The sequence below is a fragment of the Salvelinus fontinalis genome, unplaced genomic scaffold, assembly GCF_029448725.1.
Source record: "Salvelinus fontinalis isolate EN_2023a unplaced genomic scaffold, ASM2944872v1 scaffold_0052, whole genome shotgun sequence".
Taxonomy (NCBI): Eukaryota; Metazoa; Chordata; class Actinopteri; order Salmoniformes; family Salmonidae; genus Salvelinus; species Salvelinus fontinalis.
The window spans coordinates 556,221-582,315 of NW_026600261.1; the positions used below are offsets into that span (position 1 = coordinate 556,221).

Below are 26,095 nucleotides of genomic sequence, written 5' to 3' on the forward strand. Positions count from 1 at the left end.
TACAGCGGTTTCAGCTTTGCAACTGATGCAGCTTTAAACCATCCACTCTGTCTTTGAGTGTTTGATTTTAAGTTTTGTGTTTAAAAGAATGTTGGTACCTCTGCCCAGTACTAACCCTCTACCCTTCCCCCCTCTCTCCCTCTCTTCCTGTCTACAGCCCACTACCCTGGTAAATGCATGTCCAACACCAGCTCCACCTATACCTTCACCACCTGTCGGATCATGCACCCCTCAGACGAGCTGACCAGAGTCACCCCCAGGTTAGACAACCCTCTTACCCCACACTGGTGGAGTCCCAAATGGCTTCCCTATCCACTGTGGGACCTGGTCCAAAGCAGTGCACTACAGCATATAGGGAAAAGAGTGCCATTTGAGATGCATGCTGACACTGCAGTGTACCCTTTCTAGCCACTAGGTGGCAGTGTCTGTCTGAACCGCTATCACTGCAGACAGTGGAAACCTCCTTGGCTTTCAGCATTGGGCTGAGAATGATAATACAGAGAGGATCATAATAAGCCCATATTGCTGAAGGAAATACTGACACAGAATAATAATATTAATTAATGTTGATGTAAAAACTAAGTTAGTCATGATTCGTTCACAAGTACGTTTTCCTTTGCCCTGTCTGAGCCATAGTGTGTTTAACACATACCCACTGTCTGACAGCTATAATTGCCCCTCCTGAATAAAGATAATTGAATTGTATTGAATTGCCCCCATCCCCTCCAGGTCATGTGATGAGGAAGAGGAAGCTGCTCTCTATCATGTTGTTCTGAAGGCTGATTTAGAACAGCAGGCCCACTGAGCCACGCCCCCTCCCGCCCCGTGGGTGAGACCTGTCGCATGTCACATGACTAGTAGCGTGGCCTCGTTGTAGGGGATTTGGGGTCTGACTCCGTAGTTTTGGGGTTGTTCCGGGGAATAACAAAGCCTGCCTCACTGTCCCCTTCTAACTATTCTGCTTCCTTTGGTCTCTAAACCCTCTAATCCCCCCCCTTGTCAACTGTCAATCAAACAAATCTAGAACAGCTCCGCCCCAACGGGCTGAGACTCTCTAATCAATGAGGATCAGATCAAAATGTCTTCCATAATATAATGATGGCCCCTGGCAGTGATTCATACAATACAACTTGATTGTGGTCTGATGATTGATGCTAAGCTTGTGGTTGTTCATTGCTTACAGAACTATGTTTGGAACAGTGTTCATAACACTGGTTTGTATAATTACCGGTGTGTTAGCACTGCGTCTCTGATACTAATTGATGAGTAAATTTCCTTTGGGGGTTTTCCAGGAAATGTTATCTGGGGTTGAAATAGCATGTGTTTGAGTAAACATCCAGATATCCTTGTCAAAGTGTCCCATTGACTTGTCTGTTGGTTTCTGAATGAAATAGTCAGTGAGATGTTGATGTTAATATTGTTTTCTATTTGATCTGATATTGATACGGGCAGTGATTGGTTAGTACATTTACCTTGTACCAGGAAGCTCCATTATATTGTACTAGTCTTTTATTTTATTTTATTTCACCTTTATTTAACCAGGTAGGCAAGTTGAGAACAAGTTCTCATTTACAATTGCGACCTGGCCAAGATAAAGTAAAGCAGTTCGACACATACAACAACACAGAGTTACACATGGAATAAACAAAACATACAGTCAATAATACAGTAGAAAAATAAGTCTATATACAATGTGAGCAAATGAGGTGAGATAAGGGAGGTAAAGGCAAAAAAAAAGGCCATGGTGGCGAAGTAAATACAATGTAGCAAGGAAAACACTGGAATGGTAGATTTGCAGTGGAAGAATGTGCAAAGTAGAGATTGAAATAATGGGGTGCAAAGGAGAAAAATAAATAAATACAGTAGGGGAAGAGGTAGTTGTTTGGGCTAAATTATAGATGGGCTATGTACAGGTGCAGTAATCTGTGAGCTGCTCTGACAGCTGGTGCTTAAAGCTAGTGAGGGGTCTGCATCAGTGTGTGTGCTAAAAAAGGAAACTAACATTGATGATCAGACTAAAATCAACCTATTGAATAGCTATTGTGTTGTCTAGGCTCTAGAAGGATTTGTTGAGTGGTCTAGGCTCTAGAAGGATTTATTGAGTGGTCTAGGCTCTAGAAGGATTTATTGAGTGGTCTAGGCTCTAGAAGGATTTATTGAGTGGTCTAGGCTCTAGAAGGATTTATTGAGTGGTCTAGGCTCTAGAAGGATTGATTGAGTTGTCTAGGCTCCAGAAGGATTTATTGAGTGGTCTAGGCTCTAGAAGGATTTATTGAGTTGTCTAGGCTCCAGAAGGATTTATTGAGTGGTCTAGGCTCTAGACGGATTTATTGAGTGGTCTAGGCTCCAGAAGGATTTATTGTGTGGTCTAGGCTCTAGAAGGGTCTATTGAGTGGTCTAGGCTCCAGAAGGATCTATTGAGTGGTCTAGGCTCCAGAAGGATCTATTGAGTGGTCTAGGCTCTAGAAGGATTTATTGAGTGGTCTAGGCTCTAGAAGGATTTATTGAGTTGTCTAGGCTCTAGAAGGATCTATTGAGTGGTCTAGGCTCCAGAAGGATTTATTGAGGGGTCTAGGCTCAAGAAGGATTTATTGAGTGGTCTAGGCTCCAGAATGATTTATTGAGTGGTCTAGGCTCCAGAATGATCTATTGAGTGGTCTAGGCTCTAGAAGGATTTATTGAGTGGTCTAGGCTCCAGAAGGATTTATTGAGTGGTCTAGGCTCCAGAATGATTTATTGAGTGGTCTAGGCTCCAGAAGGGTCTATTGAGTGGTCTAGGCTCTAGAAGGATCTATTGAGTGGTCTAGGCTCTAGAAGGATCTATTGAGTGGTCTAGGCTCCAGAATGATTTATTGATTTGTCTAGGCTCTAGAAGGATTTATTGAGGGGTCTAGGCTCCAGAAGGATTTATTGAGGGGTCTAGGCTCCAGAAGGATTTATTGAGTGGTCTAGGCTCTAGAAGGATTTATTGAGTGGTCTAGGCTCCAGAAGGATTTATTGAGTGGTCTAGGCTCCAGAAGGATTTATTGAGTGGTCTAGGCTCTAGAAGGATTTATTGATTTATTTGAACTCCATCTGTGTTGACTCTTGTATAATATTGTCATGTGGATATGATCTCAGGACCAATAGCCAGTAATATTAAAGCTTGAATCATCAGTCTAGCTGACTGGCTGTGTCTGTCATAGCTGAGGAGCATAGCTGACTGTATGGCAGCATGGCTGACAGTATAGCCGTATGGCTGACTGTAAAGCAGTATAGCTGACTGTATAGCTGACTGTGTGGCGGACTGTATAGCTGACTGTTCAGCTGACTGTATAGCTGTATATCTGACTGTAAAGCTGTATAGCTGACTGTATAGCTGACTGTAAAGCTGTATAGCTGACTGTATAATAGTATAGCTGACTGTATAACAGTATAGCTGACTGTTTAGCTGACTGTAAAGCTTTATAGCTGACTGTATAACAGTATAGCTGACTGTATAACAGTATAGCTGACTGTATAACAGTAAAGCTGACTGTATAGCTGACTGTAAAGCTGTATAGCTGACTGTATAACAGTATAGCTGACTGTGAGGCGTACTGTATAGCAGTATAGCTGACTGTGTGGTGGACTGTATAGCTGACTGTGGGGCTGACTGTACAGCGGTATGGCTGACTGTACAGCGGTATGGCTGACTGTATAGCGGTATGGCTGACTGTATAGCGGTATGGCTGACTGTATAGCGGTATGGCTGACTGTATAGCCGTATGGCTGACTGTATAGCCGTATGGCTGACTGTATAGCCGTATGGCTGACTGTATAGCCGTATGGCTGACTGTATAGCCGTATGGCTGACTGTATAGCTGACTGTATAGCTGACTGTATAGCTGACTGTATAGCTGACTGTATAGCTGACTGTATGGCAGCATGGCTGACTGTATAGCTGACTGTATGGCAGCATGGCTGACTGTATAGCTGAATGTATGGCAGCATGGCTGACAGTATAGCCGTATAGCTGACTGTAAAGCTTTATAGCTGACTGTATAGCTGACAGTATAGCAGTATAGCTGACTGTGTGGCGGACTGTATAGCTGACTGTTCAGCTGACTGTATAGCTGTATATCTGACTGTAAAGCTGTATAGCTGACTGTATAGCTGACTGTATAACAGTATAGCTGACTGTATAGCTGACTGTAAAGCTGACTGTATAACAGTATAGCTGACTGTATAGCTGACTGTATAGCTGACTGTATAACAGTATAGCTGACTGTATAGCTGACTGTAAAGCTGTATAGCTGACTGTATAACAGTACAGCTGACTCTATAGTAGTATAGCTGACTGTATAGCTGACTGTAAAGCTTTATAGCTGACTGTATAACAGTATAGCTGACTGTATAACAGTATAGCTGACTGTATAGCTGACTGTAAAGCTGTATAGCTGACTGTATAACAGTATAGCTGACTGTATAGCTGAATGTAAAGCTGTATAGCTGACTGTATAACAGTATAGCTGACTGTGTGGCGTACTGTATAGCAGTATAGCTGACTGTGTGGCGGACTGTATAGCTGACTGTTCAGCTGACTGTACAGCAGTATGGCTGACTGTGTGGCTGACTGTATAGCTGTATGGTTGACTGTATAGCTGTATGGTTGACTGTATAGCTGTATGGCTGACTGTATAGCCGTATGGCTGACTGTATAGCCGTATGGCTGACTGTATAGCCGTGTGGCTGACTGTATAGCCGTATGGCTGACTGTATAGCTGACTGTATAGCAGTATAGCTGACTGTATAGCTGTATGGCTGACTGTATAGCCGTATGGCTGACTGTATAGCAGTATGGCGGACTGCATAACGGTATGGCTGACTGCATAACGGTATGGCCGACTGCATAGCAGTATGGCTGACTGCATAGCCGTGTGGCTGACTGCATAGCCGTGTGGCTGACTGTATAGTCGTATGGCTGACTGTATAGCAGTATAGCTGACTGTATAGCTGACTGTATAGCAGTATAGCTGACTGTATAGCAGTATAGCTGACTGTATGGCTGACTGTATGGCTGACTGCATAGCCGTATGGCTGACTGCATAGCCGTATGGCTGACTGCATAGCCGTATGGCTGACTGTATAGCTGACTGTTTAACAGTATAGCTGACTGTGTGGCTGACTGTTTAACAGTATAGCTGACTGTGTGGCTGACTGTATAGCCGTATGGCTGACTGTGTGGCTGACTGTATAGCCGTATGGCTGACTGTATAGCCATATGGCTGACTGTATAGCAGTATGGCTGACTGTATGGCTGACTGTATTGCGGTATTGCTGACTGCGTAGCAGTATAGCTGACTGTGTAGCAGTATAGCTGACTGTGTAGCAGTATAGCTGACTGTATAGCTGACTGTATAGCTGACTGTATAGCTGACTGTATAGCTGACTGTATAGCTGACTGTGTAGCTGACTGTGTAGCTGACTGTGTGGCGGACTGTATAGCTGACTGTATAGCTGTACATCTGACTGTAAAGCCGTACGGCTGACTGTATAGCCGTATGGCTGACTGCATAGCCGTATGGCTGACTGCATAGCCGTGTGGCTGACTGTATAGTCGTGTGGCTGATTGTATAGCAGTATAGCTCACTGTATAGCTGACTGCATAACGATATAGCTGACTGCATAGCCGTATAGCTGACTGTATAGCTGACTGTATAGCAGTATAGCTGACTGTATAGCAGTATAGCTGACTGTATAGCAGTATAGCTGACTGTAAAGCAGTATAGCTGACTGTATAGCTGACCCTGTGGCGGACTGTATAACGGTATGGCTGACTGCATAGCCGTATGGCTGACTGCATAGCCGTATGGCTGACTGCATAGCCGTGTGGCTGACTGTATAGTCGTATGGCTGATTGTATAGCAGTATAGCTCACTGTATAGCTGACTGCATAACGATATAGCTGACTGCATAACGGTATGGCCGACTGCATAGCCGTGTGGCTGACTGTATAGTCGTATGGCTGATTGTATAGCAGTATAGCTCACTGTATAGCTGACTGCATAACGGTATTGCTGACTGCATAGCCGTATGGCTGACTGTATAGCTGACTGTATAGCAGTATGGCTGACTGTATGGCTGACTGTATGGCTGACTGTATGGCTGACGGTATAGCTGACTGCATAGCCGTATGGCTGACTGCATAGCCGTATGGCTGACTGCATAGCCGTATGGCTGACTGCATAGCCGTATGGCTGACTGCATAGCCGTATGGCTGACTGCATAGCCGTATGGCTGACTGCATAGCCGTATGGCTGACTGTATAGCTGACTGTTTAACAGTATGGCTGACTGTGTGGCTGACTGTTTAACAGTATAGCTGACTGTGTGGCTGACTGTTTAACAGTATAGCTGACTGTGTGGCTGACTGTATAGCCATATGGCTGACTGTATAGCGGTATTGCTGACTGCGTAGCGGTATAGCTGACTGTATTGCTGACTGCGTAGCAGTATAGCTGACTGTATAGCTGACTGTGTAGCAGTATAGCTGACTGTGTAGCAGTATAGCTGACTCTGTAGCAGTATAGCTGACTGTATAGCTGACTGTAAAGCTTTATAGCTGACTGTATAACAGTACAGCTGACTGTATAGTAGTATAGCTGACTGTATAGCTGACTGTATAGCTGACTGTTCAGCTGACTGTATAGCTGTATATCTGACTGTAAAGCTGTATAGCTGACTGTATAGCTGACTGTATAACAGTATAGCTGACTGTATAGCTGATTGTAAAGCTGTATAGCTGACTGTATAAAAGTACAGCTGACTGTATAGTAGTATAGCTGACTGTATAGCTGACTGTAAAGCTTTATAGCTGACTGTATAACAGTATAGCTGACTGTATAACAGTATAGCTGACTGTATAGCTGACTGTAATGCTGTATAGCTGACTGTATAACAGTATAGCTGACTGTATAGCTGACTGTAAAGCTGTATAGCTGACTGTATAACAGTATAGCTGACTGTGTGGCGTACTGTATAGCAGTATAGCTGACTGTGTGGCGGACTGTATAGCTGACTGTTCAGCTGACTGTACAGCAGTATGGCTGACTGTGTGGCTGACTGTATAGCGGCATGGCTGACTGTATAGCGGTATGGCTGACTGTATAGCTGTATGGTTGACTGTATAGCTGTATGGCTGACTGTATAGCTGACTGTATAGCAGTATAGCTGACTGTATAGCAGTATAGCTGACTGTAAAGCAGTATAGCTGACTGTATAGCTGACCCTGTGGCGGACTGTATAACGGTATGGCTGACTGCATAGCCGTATGGCTGACTGCATAGCCGTATGGCTGACTGCATAGCCGTATGGCTGACTGCATAGCCGTATGGCTGATTGTATAGCAGTATAGCTCACTGTATAGCTGACTGCATAACGATATAGCTGACTGCATAGCCGTATGGCTGACTGTATAGCTGACTGTATAGCAGTATAGCTGACTGTATAGCAGTATAGCTGACTGTAAAGCAGTATAGCTGACTGTAAAGCAGTATAGCTGACTGTATAGCCGTATGGCTGACTGTATGGCTGACTGTATAGCTGACTGTATAGCTGACTGTATAGCTGACTGTATAGCTGACTGTATAGCAGTATAGCTGACTGTAAAGCAGTATAGCTGACTGTATAGCCGTATGGCTGACTGTATAGCTGACTGTATAGCTGACTGTATAGCAGTATAGCTGACTGCATAGCCGTATGGCTGACTGTATAGCCGTATAGCTGACTGTATAGCTGACTGTATAGCAGTATAGCTGACTGTATAGCAGTATAGCTGACTGTATTGCAGTATAGCTGACTGTAAAGCAGTATAGCTGACTGTATAGCAGTATAGCTGACTGTATAGCAGTATAGCTGACTGTATAGCAGTATAGCTGACTGTATAGCAGTATAGCTGACTGTATAGCTGACCCTGTGGCGGACTGTATAGCAGTATGGCGGACTGCATAACGGTATGGCTGACTGCATAACGGTATGGCTGACTGCATAACGGTATGGCTGACTGCATAGCAGTATGGCTGACTGCATAGCCGTGTGGCTGACTGCATAGCCGTGTGGCTGACTGTATTGTCGTATGGCTGATTGTATAGCTGACTGCATAACGGTATAGCTGACTGCATAACGGTATAGCTGACTGCATAGCCGTATGGCTGACTGTATAGCCGTATAGCTGACTGTATAGCTGACTGTATAGCAGTATAGCTGACTGTATGGCTGACTGTATGGCTGACTGTATGGCTGACTGTATAGCTGACTGCATAACGGTATGGCTGACTGCATAGCCGTATGGCTGACTGCATAGCCGTATGGCTGACTGCATAGCCGTATGGCTGACTGTATAGCTGACTGTTTAACAGTATAGCTGACTGTGTGGCTGACTGTTTAACAGTATAGCTGACTGTGTGGCTGACTGTTTAACAGTATAGCTGACTGTGTGGCTGACTGTATAGCCGTATGGCTGACTGTATAGCCGTATGGCTGACTGTATAGCCGTATGGCTGACTGTATAGCCATATGGCTGACTGTATAGCAGTATGGCTGACTGTATTGCTGACTGTATAGCGGTATCGCTGACTGCGTAGCGGTATAGCTGACTGTATTGCTGACTGCGTAGCAGTATAGCTGACTGTATAGCTGACTGTGTAGCAGTATAGCTGACTGTGTAGCAGTATAGCTGACTGTGTAGCAGTATAGCTGACTGTATAGCTGACTGTGTAGCTGACTGTATAGCTGGCTGTATAGCTGACTGTGTAGCAGTACAGCTGACTGTATAGCAGTATAGCTGACTGTATAGCAGTATAGCCTACTGTGTAGCAGTATAGCTGACTGTGTAGCTGACTGTGTAGCTGACTGTGTAGCAGTATAGCTGACTGTGTAGCAGTATAGCTGACTGTGTTGCTGACTGTGTAGCAGTATAGCTGACTGTGTAGCGGTATAGCTGACTGTATGGCTGACTGTGTAGCAGTATAGCTGACTGTTTAGTAGTATAGCTGACTTTATAGCAATATATCTGACTGCATAGCAGTATTGCTGGCTGTATAGCTGACTGTGTTGCAGTGTAGCTGACTGTGTAGCTGACTGTATCAATATAGCTGACTGTATAACAGTAAATCTGCCTTTATAGCTGACTGTATATCAATATAGCTGACTGTATATCAATATATCTGCCTTTATAGCTGACTGTATCAATATAGCTGACTATTTAACAGTATATCTGCCTTTATAGCTGACTATTTAACAGTATATCTGCCTTTATAGCTGACTATATATCAATATAGCTGACTGTATATCAATATAGCTGACTGTATATCAATATAGCTGACTGTATATCAATATAGCTGACTATTTAACAGTATATCTGCCTTTATAGCTGACCATTTAACCGTATATCTGCCTTTATAGCTGACTATTTAACAGTATATCTGCCTTTATAGCTGACTATATATCAATATAGCTGACTGTATATCAATATAGCTGACTGTATATCAATATAGCTGACTGTATATCAATATAGCTGACTATTTAACAGTATATCTGCCTTTATAGCTGACTGTATAGCAGTATGGCTGACTGTATATCAGTATGGCTGACTGTATATCAGTATGGCTGACTGTATAGCAGTATGGCTGACTGTATAGCAGTATGTGTGTGTGACTGTCTGTGTGTGTCCCTCTCCACCTCCCTCTTTCAGCCTTATGTCTGGCCCTACTGCCTCCTGCGTCATGACCAGCAGCAGCAGCGTCAGATCTACCCCCTGCTCAACCCCTTGCACCCCGCGCCGCCTCAGCCTGGCAGCCGAGTCCTTCACCAACCTGAGAGATTCCACCAAGACCATGAGCACTAGTGGAGGTCTGGTGCGGCTCCTCCAGGAGCGAGGCATCTCTGCAGCAGTCTACAACCCTCAGAGCTGGGACCGAGCAGACTGTAGCACCTCTATCACCACTGGAGGGGTACCGTCGCTTCTACCGCCGCGGCCCCCCGACACCCTACCCTCCACGCCGCCCAACTCCCCAACCCACCGCTCCCTCTGTGCCCAACCCAGCAGCCCCGTGGGCCCCTTCGAACTCAGTCCCAGCGCCCCGCCCTATGACAACTTCCTGGCGTCGAAGCCGGCCAGCTCCATCCTGAAGGAGGTGAGGGCAGAGGCCCAGAGCAGTGAGTCAGCAGACAGCGATTGTCAGACTGACGTCAGCGTCCACAATCTGAAGCTGGTGGACAAGCTGAAGCGCTTCAGCGTGGCTGGGGCCGGCCCCTCTTTATCAGGGGCCACGGGGCCCACCATGCTGGGGCCCCTCAGCGGCCTCCACCGCCCTTCCCACTTCTGCCCTTCTGTGGTGACCAGTCCGATAGGGGGCCTCGGCCCCGCTCTGAACGCAGGCATCCGCCGTAACCGCAGCTACCCGGCCATGGTAGGGGCCGGCATGGCTATGAAGGGCCCGGGGCCCCACAGCCCCACAGACATGCTCCTGGCTTCTTCCTCCAAGCTCCTCAGACAGACTAGTCTCAATGATGGGTGAAGGAATGTTGACTTTTCTCTTCTGTCTGTCACCTGTCAGATGAGTTGGATGTATATATAGCTGCTGTATGAGTCCCCGGTCTGTGACAAATCAACTCTGTGCCTGAAAGAGATGCCCTTTCTTTTTACAGTGCATTTTGTATCAATGCTAATTATTTTGTCTTCCTTTATCTTTCTTTCTCTATTCTGTTTCTCTCTCCTCTCCTGTCCTCTCTTTCTCTATTCTGTCTCTCTCTCCTCTCCTGTCCTCTCTTTCTCTATTCTGTCTCTCTCTCCTCTCATGTCCTCTCTTTCTCTATTCTGTCTCTCTCCTCTCCTGTCCTCTCTTTCTCTATTCTGTCTCTCTCTCCTCTCCTGTCCTCTCTTTCTCTATTCTGTCTCTCTCCTCTCCTGTCCTCTCTTTCTCTATTCTGTCTCTCTCTCCTCTCCTGTCCTCTCTTTCTCTATTCTGTCTCTCTCCTCTCCTGTCCTCTCTTTCTCTATTCTGTCTCTCTCTCCTCTCCTGTCCTCTCTTTCTCTATTCTGTCTCTCCTCTCCTGTCCTCTCTTTCTCTATTCTGTCTCTCTCTCCTCTCCTGTCCTCTCTTTCTCTGTCCTGCTTTTCTTTCTCTGTCCAGCTTTTCTCTCTGCTTACAACCTTCAGTAAATAGTACCATGATGTGTTATTGTTTTATTGTTGATTGGCCCTGCAGATCGGTAGGCTGAAGAACATGTACTGTAGCACCTGTTATCTGTTTAGGAAACGGAGCGCTTCCAAGCCCAGGTAAACTCATATTAAAAATCTATTTATTTTATTCCCAGGTCTAAACGTATACATGTAGAGAGAAAACACTGTCTCTTCCTGTTAATTAGCCAATGAGTGGCAAGCAGTACCAACGAACGCACCTTAAGTGGTATTTAAGGGTGTTCTGTGACATCCATGACAATATGCACATAACTAAGACCTTTATTGAGGAAATGAAGTGGTGGAGGTACAGTTCATACTACTAGCTAGCACAATACTGGGCAACAACACATGTTATTCACCTCAGAGTTTATCCAAATAAAGAGTGGGAAGGAGCCACACTTGAAGCTAAGAGGGATGCATGGATGTTTGCCGTGAATGAATAGGCTGTGGTTTGAACTTGGATACATTGTAACAGACCAACATGATTTCTAGACATTTGTGTGCAGTGCGAGTAAGTGAACTTGTGTGTGTATGAAGTTGATGAAAGATTTCCCTATAGGCCTAGATAGTCTAAGAAAGGCTGGAGTCATTTGGTTACGGTGATAATCAGATATACAGGACATTTCAACCAGAGCCCACTAACTGCTGTCTCCCAATACAAAAAGTGTGTAGGAGAGTTCTCTAGGAGGGACGCCGTTGACTTTTATGAGAGAAACATTATACAAGTTAGATTTTTTTTCTGCCTTTCATCTTTCTGGTAACAAGCTTTGGTGACTGAACTGTTAGCTTTAAACTAAAGCCACTGTACTGTAAATGAAGTAGTCGAACGGAGAGATGGAGGGAAAACGTCCTAGTGCCTCATACTTTACATAGTTCCCTTGTTGTTGGGCTGATCTGTCTGGTTCCACCCTGGTATGAGCAGACAGCTGCCCGGTGTTCTGAGGATATCCTCCTCGTAGGAGTTTTCACTTGAACTGCAGAGAAGATGAGCTCTCATTACATCTTGGATAGATGCAGTACATGTGTTGAAATAAAGAAGAGACACCTATTATTTATCATTAACCTCTGACAAAAGTAGAGATTCGTCCTTGCTGACATTGTGTGTAACTTGAATATCCTTTGAATGTATTGATTAAGAGCAGAAAATATTCTGTCCATATGTGTCTGTTGATTTAAAGGATGGTTTTACTGCATTTCAACCACAAAGGGAATTATTATTATACTACTTGTACATTGTAAATGGTATGTATGCAATGAATTTAGCCATGTTAACTATTTTTTAATAAACTAGAAAATATATATAAGGGACAAAAATGTTGTTCAGGCAATGAAGTGGTCAGAACACTGGTATAAAAACAAAAACAAGGGTTTTGTGTTCCGGAATTTCAAGAGCACCAATTTGCAAAAAAGGCTATTATCAATAAAACAATTGATATGACCTGCTTGCTATCATGTCTTTTATTTATCCGTCCATGTATTGTTGGTTGGAGTTCACTAAAGACAAAATAATAACATGTTGGAGCACTAATCATCAAAAGTCCTCATGATAATGAACCGTTTTTGTTGGTTCATGGTGTTTCACCATACTGGTGCCCACACAGCTTTATGAGGACAATATGGACCGAGCTACAACACGTGTTCACATGGGAAAGATCTTGGCCTCAGTTTCATGCAATTAGATGAGAATTTTAGTGTTGTTGGAACCAAGTGCATTGTGTTGATGGTCCATTACTACAGACAGCAGCAGAAATAAACCCACTACTCATTCAGCTGCCAATGTTCCCCTAAGTGCTCTTTCAGTGCCCTTTTCTCCATGTTGAAGGAAGTCTTCTCTTTTGTTCTTAATTAGTGGGCACGTATGGCATGATCACACATCCACTTGAAAAACAATCCACTTGATATTCATAGATGGATAAAACGTAGCAGGTAGCCTCGAGGTTAAGGCATTGGGTCAGTAACTGAAAGATTGCTGGTTTGAGTACCGGAGCCGACAAGGTGAAATAAATCATCTGTCACTGCCCTTGAGCAATTACCCCTAATTGCTCCAGGGGTGCTGTACAATGGTGACCCTGGCCATGATCCCACTCCCTTCGGGTGTCTTAGGGGGAGTTGCAACCCCCCCCCCCCCAATTAATTATTTATGTAATTTTGTTTTTGCATTTTTATAAGGTCGTTCAATTAAATATGCTGGAGCTCTTGTTCTATTCAACATAACATATTCACATTTTCTTAGTGATATTTCTGGTTTCAAACAAACCGATTGATGATCAAATTGACCTTTGACTTGCGTTATCATAGACTTCAAAAGAGAATGTTGATGCCAAAAAAATAAATATTCACTGGAACTGAAAGGATTCATCCTTTTTGGGATCTACAACAAGTTTTCCAAATTGTTTAGTGGTCCTACATAATCCTCCCTACCTGCCATCTCTCTCTAGGTCTGTCAAACCACTGTCTCCCTGTGGGGTTTCACCATCACCAGTCCCAACCTTCTAGCATCTCATTGAGCCTAATGTGGACCCAGCAGTCAGCCACTGTCTGTTGTAAATGGGCACCAATACATGTAATTGCCCCAGTAGCAGCAGATGTTTCATGTTTTTCTGTATTTTATTGTCCTGCTTTATTATGCAACAGCTCCCTCTCTACTCCCACCTCATCCTCCCCTTCTCCTCCACCTCCCCTCATCCTCCCCTTCTTCCCACCTCATCCTCCCCTTCTCCTCCAGCTCCCCTCACCCTCCCCTTCTTCCCTCCTCATCCTCCCCTTCTCCTCCACCTCCCCTCACCCTCCCCTTCTTCCCTCCTCACCCTCCCCTTCTCCTCCACCTCCCCTCATCCTCCCCTTCTTCCCTCCTTATCCTCCCCTTCTCCTCCACCTCCCCTCATCCTCCCCTTCTGCCCTCCTCATCCTCCCCTTCTCCTCCACCTCCCCTCATCCTCCCCTTCTCCCCTCCTCTGCCTCCCCTCCACCCCCCCATTCCCCCCTCCTCCTCACCCTCCCATTCTCCCCTCATCCTCCCCTTCTCTGCCTCCCCTCCGCCCCCAATTCTCCCCTCCTCACCATCCCATTCTCCCCTCATCCTCACCCTCCCATTATCTCCTCCTCACCCTCCCCTCATCCTCCCCTTCTTCGTTCCTCTGCCTCCCCTCATCCCCCCCTGATTCTCCCCTCTACCTCCCCTCATCCTCCTCTTCTCCCCTCTCCTGCTTCCACTCATCCTCCCTGATTCTCCCCTCTACCTCCCCTCATCCTCCTCTTCTCCCCTCTGCCCCCACATTCTCCCCTCCTCACCCTTCTCCCCTCTCCTGCTTCCACTCATCCTCCTCTTCTCCCCTCTGCCCCCACATTCTCCCCTCCTCGCCCTTCTCCCCTCTCCTGCCTCCCCTCATCCCCCCTGATTCTCCCCTGATTCTCCCCTCATCCTCCTCTTCTCCCCTCTGCCCCCACATTCTCCCCTCCTCACCCTTCTCCCCTCTCCTGCCTCCCCTCATCCCCCCTGATTCTCCCCTCTACCTCCCCTCATCCTCCTCTTCTCCCCTCTGCCCCCACATTCTCCCCTCCTCACCCTTCTCCCCTCTCCTGCTTCCACTCATCCTCCCTGATTCTCCCCTCTACCTCCCCTCATCCTCCTCTTCTCCCCTCTGCCCCCACATTCTCCCCTCCTCGCCCTTCTCCCCTCTCCTGCCTCCCCTCATCCTCCCTGATTCTCCCCTCTACCTCCCCTCATCCTCCTCTTCTCCCCTCTGCCCCCACATTCTCCCCTCCTCACCCTTCTCCCCTCTCCTGCTTCCACTCATCCTCCCTGATTCTCCCCTCTACCTCCCTTCATCCTCCTCTTCTCCCCTCTGCCCCCACATTCTCCCCTCCTCACCCTTCTCCCCTCTCCTGCTTCCACTCATCCTCCCCGCCTCCTGTCTCCCATCCCACATCGAACACCTGTCGCAAATAATTAAATCAGCTCATTGAGGGACACCTGTGCTAGCATTAGTGCAGCGCTAGCCAAGCTTTATGCTCACAACAGTGCAATCCAAGCCATGCCATTGTCTCTCCAATGCACCTAAGTGGTACTCCATCCAATATTTGTTAAGCTGCGTGCGTTGTCTAATGTAAAAACCCAAGCTTTATTTGTCTCCTCTGTGTTCCGGTTTTTCTATTTAGTGACAGATGTGATATTGCCTCTGTTATTGCTGCTACAATCACCCCCTAAGGCCGTGTGTCTGAGAAAGTAGATCTGGAGGACTGCTCGTTAACAAAAACACTCTTGCTCTTTAATTCAGTCAGAGTGATGTGCTGCTCTGCTGTAGGTACAGTGCTCTTTAATTCAGTCAGAGTGATGTGCTGCTCTGCTGTAGGTACAGTGCTCTTTAATTCAGTCAGTGATGTGCTGCTCTGCTGTAGGTACAGTGCTCTTTAATTCAGTCAGAGTGATGTGCTGCTCTGCTGTAGGTACAGTGCTCTTTAATTCAGTCAGAGTGATGTGCTGCTCTGCTGTAGGTACAGTGCTCTTTAATTCAGTCAGAGTGATGTGCTGCTCTGCTGTAGGTACAGTGCTCTTTAATTCAGTCAGAGTGATGTGCTGCTCTGCTGTAGGTACAGTGCTCTTTAATTCAGTCAGAGTGATGTGCTGCTCTGCTGTAGGTACCGTGCTCTTTAATTCAGTCAGAGTGATGTGCTGCTCTGCTGTAGGTACAGTGCTCTTTAATTCAGTCAGAGTGATGTGCTGCTCTGCTGTAGGTACAGTGCTCTTTAATTCAGTCAGAGTGATGTGCTGCTCTGCTGTAGGTACAGTGGGTTTATAAGAAGACAAGTTGCTCAGGGAGGTATCACTTCAGACCTAAATTCATTAAGTGCTGCTAATACACCCACTGTAGTCTCTCACTGTCTAACCTCCCTGTACCTTCTGCATTAAGAGGAGGATCCTGCTCTATGTTGCTGCATCTCCGTGGCTCAGTGATGACTAGAGCTGTAAACAATGTGTGGCAACTGTGGTCCAGCATAATAGGGGAGCAAATATGAATCAGATGAGCTGTTGTGTAACATTATTTGTAAGTGACAAATAGAGCATGAGCCCACTAAATGCACTAGACTGCATGGCACTTAGGACTACAATGAACCCAAGGCCTTAGTGTTTGGAAACACTATGGAAAAGGATGTGTGTATATTATGCAGGCTTGGTTTAATCTACTACAAAATCTGTCTGATTAGATATCTCTGTGTTTTAAGGACATCGGACTGTGTAGGGTGCATGTAAGAAAAGCATGAAACTTTTTAGTTTTCTTCAAAAATCTGTATACGTACTGTATATATATTGCTTCATATCAGTTTTACAAACACATTTACATCAAATACATCATAATAAATATAGCTTTTGGGGACAATGATTTTTTTGTTTTCCGATTCTGATCATTGAGATGGATTTAGTGGTGGAGCGTCTGTTTCTATGAGGAGTACTCCTCGTACTCCTCTGCACTTCGGCGTCCGAAGTCCATCCAGCCCAGGTAGTCTCTGTCCTTTATCTTGTGGCTGGGACCCGGACCGCTGGCTCTGCTGCTCAGGGACGAGCTCCTCTGGAAGGATCCTGGGACCAGGGAATTTGAGGGGTTACTTTTCTCCAGCACAATCCTTCAGCTTTTTACCAAAGAAATGGCGGTTGTGCATTGTTTAAATCCCAGATTGCCCTTTTAAATACTACATTATATTCTAATGCATATGGATATAATATATATTTCTATGTCGGGAACAGAGACAGATGTCACATAGCATCTATACTGTAACGGGCACTGGAGTCTCCTGTTGGAATAACCTTATTCATTTGATTGTATCATTAGAGGAAAGAAGATAGTATAATTATTCCTAGAAAGCATCCCATCCGTATGACTGTTTGGGATCATGATAACACAACTCCTTGATATGTTGGATCGTAACATGTTTCTTAACCATTGTTTGTTCCAGGGATCAGGGAAGACCTATTGGATTAAAACAAATGAACACTTGTTAATTGACTAAATCAGTGTTGGCTAGCTATCTGCTGGAACCATTCAGCAACATCCGCTCTGCATCATCCCAGGGACTGGTGCCGCTCAGTCATTATCAATCCACTGGAGACACTGACTCTTTCATTCTTTGGCATGTCCTTCTGTGTGTAAATGTTCTGGCACTCTTCAGAGGAGTTAAGGATGTCTACAAACCGCACTAACCTACACAACTTTTGTAGAGTGCCTTTTAAAATGGCAAAATATAGCCATTTATTTGATTGTTTATAAAAGTAAAAAAGTCCAGTTTGAGCAGGGCCAGACAACAGCAGCATGACAAAGCCATGACTGGATTGTGACAACACCCAGAGAGATGAATGATGACAGAGGAGGAAGCACGGAGAGAGAGGGAGGATTTCTTTCTCTAACGATGTCATATTTCTTCATCTCTCTGTTACGTGATGAAAACCACCGGAGGGAAGGCCTCCTCTCAGTCTGGATAATTCCCACTATCAACTTTCTCCTCCATGGCTGTCTGTCTCATACTGTGGGACTTCTCTTCCTTCTCAGAGGGAAAGTGCTTTAACTATAGAGATGGGAAAGCTATCAGAGTGGAGATGATGCTAATCCAAAACTCATACAAGGTCACTGTCCTGAGCCACAAATGGTACCCTATTCCCTAAATAGTGCACTATTTTTGATCAGAGTGCTATGTGCCCTGGTCAAAGTAGTGCACTACATAGAGAATACGGTGACTTAATACATGACTTAATATAATTGGTGACTTAGTTCATGAGTGAGGGATACTAGGATTGTGATAACATACAACCCTAGAATATGATATTTATGAACAAACCTTTAACATTGTTCTATTTTACTTTAACAAACATTTAACAGATGTCATGGCTTACCTTTCCTGGATATCAATCTTGCCAGTAGTTCGTGCAGACTGGTGCGGGGGTCCTCTGCCTCGTCCTCTGACGGTTTGGAGAAGGGGGTGAGCTGGCCACTGGAGGGCGCTGAGCGGGTGTGGCGTGTGTGTTGGGGAGACATAACGCTGTCGAGCTGGGGGGGCTCAGGCTTGTCCTCATCCTGCGAGTGCGACGGGCGCCCCAAACTGCTGCCAGAGAACGCAGCCAGCAGTACACATACACAGATGCCTGCATTCATTGCTGACGGAGGGGGCGCAGAGAGAGAGAGAGAGAGAGAGAGAGGGAGAGGAGGGGGCACAGAGAGAGAGAGATGGACAGAACATCAGAAAAGATTAGCATCAAAAGAGAACATGAATTAACATCTCTGCATAGATCTGTATTACATTTGAGTCTATTTAAAAAAATACATTTTACAAGGAATACCATGATATGTTTTACAAGCAATACCATTATATGTTTTACAAGGAATACCATGACATGTTTTACAAGGAATACCATGATATGTTTTACAAGGAATACCATGATATGTTTTACAAGGAATACCATAATATGTTTTACAAGGAATACCATGATATGTTTTACAAGGAATACCATGATATGTTTTACAAGCAATACCATGATATGTTTCTCATGACACAACTGAAACCTTTGTGTTGCATTATGCAGCACAGGGGTAGAAGGCAATTATCCAAAACAATATATTTGGTTAAAACAAAATTAAAGTGCCCTTTCCCACCCAATATGAATTGACCAATCACATAAGTTGTAGGGTAGTAATACTGACGGATGAGTCTTTCCTGTTGTAATATAATCCTGGAGGAAAGGACCAACACAATTAGGCAGCGATCCATGTTATCGGCTTCTTCAGCTTCCAGTCAGGAGAATTTACTTTTCTACCATAAGACGCCTCAGAGGCAGAAAAAACAGACTCTTCTCTGTTAAAAGAGCCATTGGAAAGTACTCTCCAGGGTGAAGATGTCTGTGATTTCACACCACCATACCACCAATGGACTAGTGAATAATTCATGTAGATTCAACAAACAAGAACTGTCTGGGATGTATAGAATTAAAACAAATATAGATGGACAGCAATCCAAAGGAAGGTATATCCAGGTAGCAATAATACACCAGATATTAAACAGGAGTCAGGACACACCAGCATTTCTCAAACTAGCTACAGTGAATGACTGTCGATACATTCATTCAAGACAGATTTCATATGAAAAACACAATTGCGTCCTCACGTAATTGACTGGAACCCAGTCGCATTATTCCACTCATTGACCTGAACCTAAACCCTGTACTTCAATTGTAGAGAACCCATTGTGCAAGGAATTGGTCCCATACTCCAAGTGTTCATTAAGCTTCTTTACTGATAACCACAGTGCCCTCACAGCAGAAACATTAGAAAAATAAATAGCCACACAAAGTTCAATTACCTTCAGTTAGTCCACACAGGCTGGGCTCAACAGTCTGGTAACAGTAGAGGAGAGGAGGAGGAGTGTACAGTAGAGGGAGTACAGCTGGAACAGACAGCGGGAAACTTCTCCTGAAGGTGCAGGAGTGACCCTTATATACCCGGGAGTGGGAGGGCCGGTCCCTTGGTCCCTGGAGCGGAGCTTTTGCATCCTGTCGTGTATTTGCGCATCGCTGACGCAGTAACGGGATAGACGCACTCACCGCCTCCTTCAGAGAGGGACAGGGCACCACCCTGAACCCACTACACTCCCCACGCTCCTCTCTCCTCTCCTCTGATGCTGACGCACTAGGGAACAAGAGGGGGAGAGGGTCAAAGATCATAACAACCACTCCCCACACCCCCCGCCCCCAAAAACAAGGAACCCATGGTCGTATTCATTAGGACACTTTTTTTTATTGGGTGTGTTCAGGTATAATCACTCATAGTTTCAGTCCATTTTCTTCCGTTTGGTTCCTAATGAATATGACCCAGAAGTAAGCCCCTCTCCTAGACCCCAGTCATCAGCCTCAGTCTCCAGACAGTGATGGGCTAATCCTTCTCCCTCATAAGAGAGACTGCTGCCTGATTAATATGGGGATGCACATCTGGCTGTGTGCCTGGGAATGAAACACAAGGCACGATCTCTTAAAGGTCTTTAAAGTTGTCTAACTGAAGGACATGGAGATTGTTTTTTCAGGATTACATTCATACCACAGGAGGTTGGTAGCTACTTAATTGGGGAGGAAGTGGTAATGGTTGAAGTGGAATAAGTGGAATGGTTTCAAATACATCAGACACATGATCTCCATGTGTTTAATGCCGCTCCGTGTTTTGGACATTATTATGAGCCATCCTCCCCTCAGCAGCCTCCTGTGATTCATACACTGTAATGTTAGAGAATTAAACAGTTCTCCCCTCAGCAGCCTCCTGTGATTCATACACTGTATCGTTAGAGAATTAAACAGTTCTCCCCTCAGCAGCCTCCTGTGATTCATACACTGTATCGTTAGAGAATTAAACAGTTCTCCCCTCAGCAGCCTCCTGTGATTCATACACTGTAATGTTAGAGAATTAAACAGTTCTCCCCTCAGCAGCCTCCTGTGATTCATACACTGTATCGTTAGAGAATTAAACAGTTCTCCCCTCAGCAGCCTCCTGTGATTCATACACTGTATCGTTAGAGAATTAAACAGTTCTCCCCTCAGCAGCCTCCTGTGATTCATACACTGTATCGTTAGAGAATTAAACAGTTCTCCCCTCAGCAGCCTCCTGTGATTCATACACTGTATAGTTAGAGAATTAAACAGTTCTCCCCTCAGCAGCCTCCTGTGATTCATACACTGTATCGTTAGAGAATTAAACAGTTCTCCCCTCAGCAGCCTCCTGTGATTCATACACTGTATCATTAGAGAATTAAACAGTTCTCCCCTCAGCAGCCTCCTGTGATTCATACACTGTATCGTTAGAGAATTAAACAGTTCTCCCCTCAGCAGCCTCCTGTGATTCATACACTGTATAGTTAGAGAATTAAACAGTTCTCCCCTCAGCAGCCTCCTGTGATTCATACACTGTATCGTTAGAGAATTAAACAGTTCTCCCCTCAGCAGCCTCCTGTGATTCATACACTGTATCATTAGAGAATTAAACAGTCTCCTCCCCTCAGCAGCCTCCTGTGATTCATACACTGTATCATTAGAGAATTAAACAGTCTCCTCCCCTCAGCAGCCTCCTGTGATTCATACACTGTATCGTTAGAGAATTAAACAGTCTCCTCCCCTCAGCAGCCTGCTGTGATTCATACACTGTATCATTAGAGAATTAAACAGTCTCCTCCCCTCAGCAGCCTCCTGTGATTCATACACTGTATCATTAGAGAATTAAACAGTCTCCTCCCCTCAGCAGCCTCCTGTGATTCATACACTGTATCGTTAGAGAATTAAACAGTCTTCTCCCTCAGCAGCCTCCTGTGATTCATACACTGTATCGTTAGAGAATTAAACAGTTCTCCCCTCAGCAGCCTCCTGTGATTCATACACTGTATAGTTAGAGAATTAAACAGTTCTCCCCTCAGCAGCCTCCTGTGATTCATACACTGTATCGTTAGAGAATTAAACAGTTCTCCCCTCAGCAGCCTCCTGTGATTCATACACTGTATCATTAGAGAATTAAACAGTCTCCTCCCCTCAGCAGCCTCCTGTGATTCATACACTGTATCATTAGAGAATTAAACAGTCTCCTCCCCTCAGCAGCCTCCTGTGATTCATACACTGTATCGTTAGAGAATTAAACAGTCTCCTCCCCTCAGCAGCCTGCTGTGATTCATACACTGTATCATTAGAGAATTAAACAGTCTCCTCCCCTCAGCAGCCTCCTGTGATTCATACACTGTATCATTAGAGAATTAAACAGTCTCCTCCCCTCAGCAGCCTCCTGTGATTCATACACTGTATCGTTAGAGAATTAAACAGTCTTCTCTCCTCAGCAGCCTCCTGTGATTCATACACTGTATCGTTAGAGAATTAAACAGTTCTCCCCTCAGCAGCCTCCTGTGATTCATACACTGTATCATTAGAGAATTAAACAGTCTTCTCCCCTCAGCAGCCTCCTGAGATTCATACACTGTATCGTTAGAGAATTAAACAGTTCTCTCCTCAGCAGCCTCCTGTGATTCATACACTGTATCGTTAGAGAATTAAACAGTCTTCTCCCCTCAGCAGCCTCCTGTGATTCATACACTGTATCATTAAAGAATTAAACAGTTCTCCCCTCAGCAGCCTCCTGTGATTCATACACTGTATCGTTAGAGAGTTAAATAGTCTTCTCCCTTCAGCAGCCTCCTGTGATTCATACACTGTATCATTAAAGAATTAAACAGTTCTCCCCTCAGCAGCCTCCTGTGATTCATACACTGTATCGTTAGAGAGTTAAACAGTCTTCTCCCTTCAGCAGCCTCCTGTGATTCATACACTGTATCATTAAAGAATTAAACAGTTCTCCCCTCAGCAGCCTCCTGTGATTCATACACTGTATAGTTAGAGAATTAAACAGTCTTCTCCCCTCAGCAGCCTCCTGTGATTCATACACTGTATCGTTAGAGAATTAAACAGTCTTCTCCCCTCAGCAGCCTCCTGTGGTTCAAACACTGTATCGTTAGAGAATTAAACAGTTCTCCCCTCAGCAGCCTCCTGTGATTCATACACTGTATCATTAAAGAATTAAACAGTCTTCTCCCTCAGCAGCCTCCTGTGGTTCATACACTGTATCGTTAGAGAATTAAACAGTTCTCTCCTCAGCAGCCTCCTGTGATTCATACACTGTATCATTAAAGAATTAAACAGTCTTCTCCCTCAGCAGCCTCCTGTGGTTCATACACTGTATCGTTAGAGAATTAAACAGTCTTCTCCCTCAGCAGCCTCCTGTAATTCATACACTGTATCGTTAGAGAATTAAACAGTCTTCTCCCTCAGCAGCCTCCTGTAATTCATACACTGTATCATTAAAGAATTAAACAGTCTTCTCCCTCAGCAGCCTCCTGTGGTTCATACACTGTATCGTTAGAGAATTAAACAGTCTTCTCCCCTCAGCAGCCTCCTGTGATTCATACACTGTATCGTTAGAGAATTAAACAGTCTTCTCCCTCAGCAGCCTCCTGTGGTTCATACACTGTATCGTTAGAGAATTAAACAGTCTTCTCCCTCAGCAGCCTCCTGTGATTCATACACTGTATCGTTAGAGAATTAAACAGTCTTCTCCCTCAGCAGCCTCCTGTGGTTCATACACTGTATCGTTAGAGAATTAAACAGTCTTCTCCCCTCAGCAGCCTCCTGTGATTCATACACTGTATCGTTAGAGAATTAAACAGTCTTCTCCCTCAGCAGCCTCCTGTGGTTCATACACTGTATCGTTAGAGAATTAAACAGTCTTCTCCCTCAGCAGCCTCCTGTGATTCATACACTGTATCGTTAGAGAATTAAACAGTCTTCTCCCTCAGCAGCCTCCTGTGGTTCATACACTGTATCGTTAGAGAATTAAACAGTCTTCTCCCTCAGCAGCCTCCTGTAATTCATACACTGTATCATTAAAGAATTAAACAGTTCTCTCCTCAGCAGCCTCCTGTGATTCATACACTGTATCATTAAAGAATTAAACAGTTCTCCCCTCAGCAGCCTCCTGTAATTCATACACTGTATCATTAAAGAATTAAACAGTTCTCCCCTCATCAGCCTCCTGTGATTCATACACTGTATCATTAAAGAATTAAACAGTTCTCCCCTCAGCAGCCTCCTGTAATTCATACACTGTATCATTAAAGAATTAAACAGTTCTCCCCTCAGCAGCCTCCTGTGATTCATACACTGTATCATTAAAGAATTAAACAGTTCTCCCCTCAGCAGCCTCCTGTGATTCATACACTGTATTGTTAGAGAATTAAACAGTCTTCCTTTTGGTTCTCCTCCTGACTCGATACTTGCATCTCAAATAACTATAAACTGAATTACTGTCTTTGTTCAATCCAATCCTTTGTCCAGCTTCTACGATTAGTGGACATGCTTCCTGTACTTTGAATTAATATACAGTATTCAGAGTATCTAATATTCCGATTATCATTTACGTCATTTAGCAGATGCTCTTATCCAGAGCGACTTACAAATTGGAAAGTTCATACATATTCATCCTGGTCCCCCCGTGGGAATTGAACCCTGGTCCCCCCGTGGGAATTGAACCCACAACCCTGGCGTTGCAAGTGCCATGCTCTACCAACTGAGCCACACAGGACCACGTTATCTTATGTTTAGATTATCTTTCATTTCACCCAGTGAACACTATTTTATAGGAACGTAGTTTTATCTTACCATTATACATCCAGATAGTGGTTTTAAATATAGGTTCCTTTAATATTTGTATAACTAACCCATTACTCATTGCTGTTGTAACATTATTTAATGAATTGTTCTTAAGCCCAGTTGACTTTTCTAACGAGGGAAATTAGAATTCCACTGTACACCAATTAGCTGTCCCACGGGGATGTGGGATTCAATCTCAGATAAACAGGAATAGTGGTGTATCTACACTCTCCCCTGTGTATTTTAAGCATAGTCCTCTATGTAAATGATAAACAGGAATAGTGGTGTATCTGCACTCTCCCTTTTGTATTTTAAACATGGTCCTCTATGTAAATGATAAACAGGAATAGTGGTGTATCTGCACTCTCCCCTGTGTATTTTAAGCATGGTCCTCTATGTAAATGGACTAGCATTAGCGATCCGTTGCTCTTCAGAATGGCATCGGCAGGTGGTTGTCCTGTTGGAGTGATATGGCTGTCACACGGAACAAGCTGCCACTCAGCTCTGCACGCACAGAGACCGAGAAAGAACAGACCCTTGTTGTTATAACAACAACAACAACATTAAGGAGAAAGACAGCATGTAGAAGAACATCAGTAACATCACCTACACCACTTAAAGAGCTGTCTGCGTCCCAAATGGCATCCTATTTCCTATATAGTGCACTACTTTTGATCAGGGCCCATAGGAGTCGGGTCAAAAGCAGTGCACTACAGGGCAGGGGTGTTCAACTCTTACCCTACGAGATCTGGAGCCTGCTGGTTTTCTGTTCTACCTGATAATGAATTGCACCCACCTGGTGCCTCAAGTCTATATCAGTCCCTGATTAGAGGGGAACAATGAAAGAGGAAACACAGTGGAACTAGTTGGTGGTTCAGAGTTGAGTTTGAAGGCTTCGGGGAATAGAATGCCATTTGAGATGCACCCAGACTTTCTGATGTGAATCTTTGAAGACAGGGGGGCCAGGTGGGCTATCACTGGCCAGCAGGGCGTCCCCACACACCCTATCAGATCAGCCTGGCAGAGCTAAGCAGGTCCCCATACACCCTATTAGATCAGGCTGGCAGAGCTAAGCAGGTCCCCATACACCCTATCAGATCAGCCTGGCAGAGCTAAGCAGGTCCCCATACACCCTATCAGATCAGCCTGGCAGAGCTAAGCAGGTCCCCATACACCCTATCAGATCAGTCTGGCAGAGATAAGCAGGTCACCATACACCCTATCAGATCAGCCTGGCAGAGCTAAGCAGGTCCCCACACACCCTATCAGATCAGCCTGGCAGAGCTAAGCAGGTCCCCATACACCCTATTAGATCAGCCTGGCAGAGCTAAGCAGGTCCCCATACACCCTATCAGATCAGCCTGGCAGAGCTAAGCAGGTCCCCACACACCCTATCAGATCAGCCTGACAGAGCTTAGCAGGTCACCATACACCCTATCAGATCAGCCTGGCAGAGCTAAGCAGGTCCCCATACACCCTATTAGATCAGCCTGGCAGAGCTAAGCAGGTCCCCATACACCCTATCAGATCAGCCTGGCAGAGCTAAGCAGGTCACCATACACCCTATCAGATCAGCCTGGCAGAGCTAAGCAGGTCACCATACACCCTATCAGATCAGCCTGACAGAGCTAAGCAGGTCACCATACACCCTATCAGATCAGCCTGACAGAGCTAAGCAGGTCACCA

General features: G+C 45.0%; 2 protein-coding genes across 7 annotated transcripts in view; one reads left to right on the plus strand and one right to left on the minus strand.

Annotated features, from left to right (window-relative positions):
- Positions 1-12,640, plus strand: part of trak1a (trafficking protein, kinesin binding 1a) — a 64,512-nt gene extending 51,872 nt beyond the window's left edge. For 5 of the 6 annotated variants that reach the window (XM_055911176.1, XM_055911172.1, XM_055911173.1 and 2 more), the window contains 2 exons: positions 158-260; positions 9,712-12,640. In XM_055911176.1, the coding sequence (XP_055767151.1) occupies positions 158-260; positions 9,712-10,537 (929 nt within the window). In that variant the 3' untranslated portion in view covers positions 10,538-12,640. Of the gene's footprint in view, positions 1-157; positions 261-729; positions 830-9,711 lie in introns of all 6 variants that reach the window. The other variant, XM_055911177.1, reaches the window with a different exon arrangement.
- Positions 12,641-16,467: 3,827 nt separating this feature from the next.
- On the minus strand, positions 16,468-19,921 carry LOC129842560 (uncharacterized). Its single transcript, XM_055911155.1, has 3 exons — positions 19,546-19,921; positions 18,086-18,346; positions 16,468-16,780 (listed from the first exon to the last, which is right to left on the minus strand). The coding sequence occupies exons 1-3, from the start codon at positions 19,904-19,906 to the stop codon at positions 16,641-16,643; spliced, it is 762 nt and encodes a 253-aa protein (XP_055767130.1). The 5' UTR covers positions 19,907-19,921; the 3' UTR covers positions 16,468-16,640.
- Between the last annotated feature and the right edge of the window lie 6,174 nt (positions 19,922-26,095).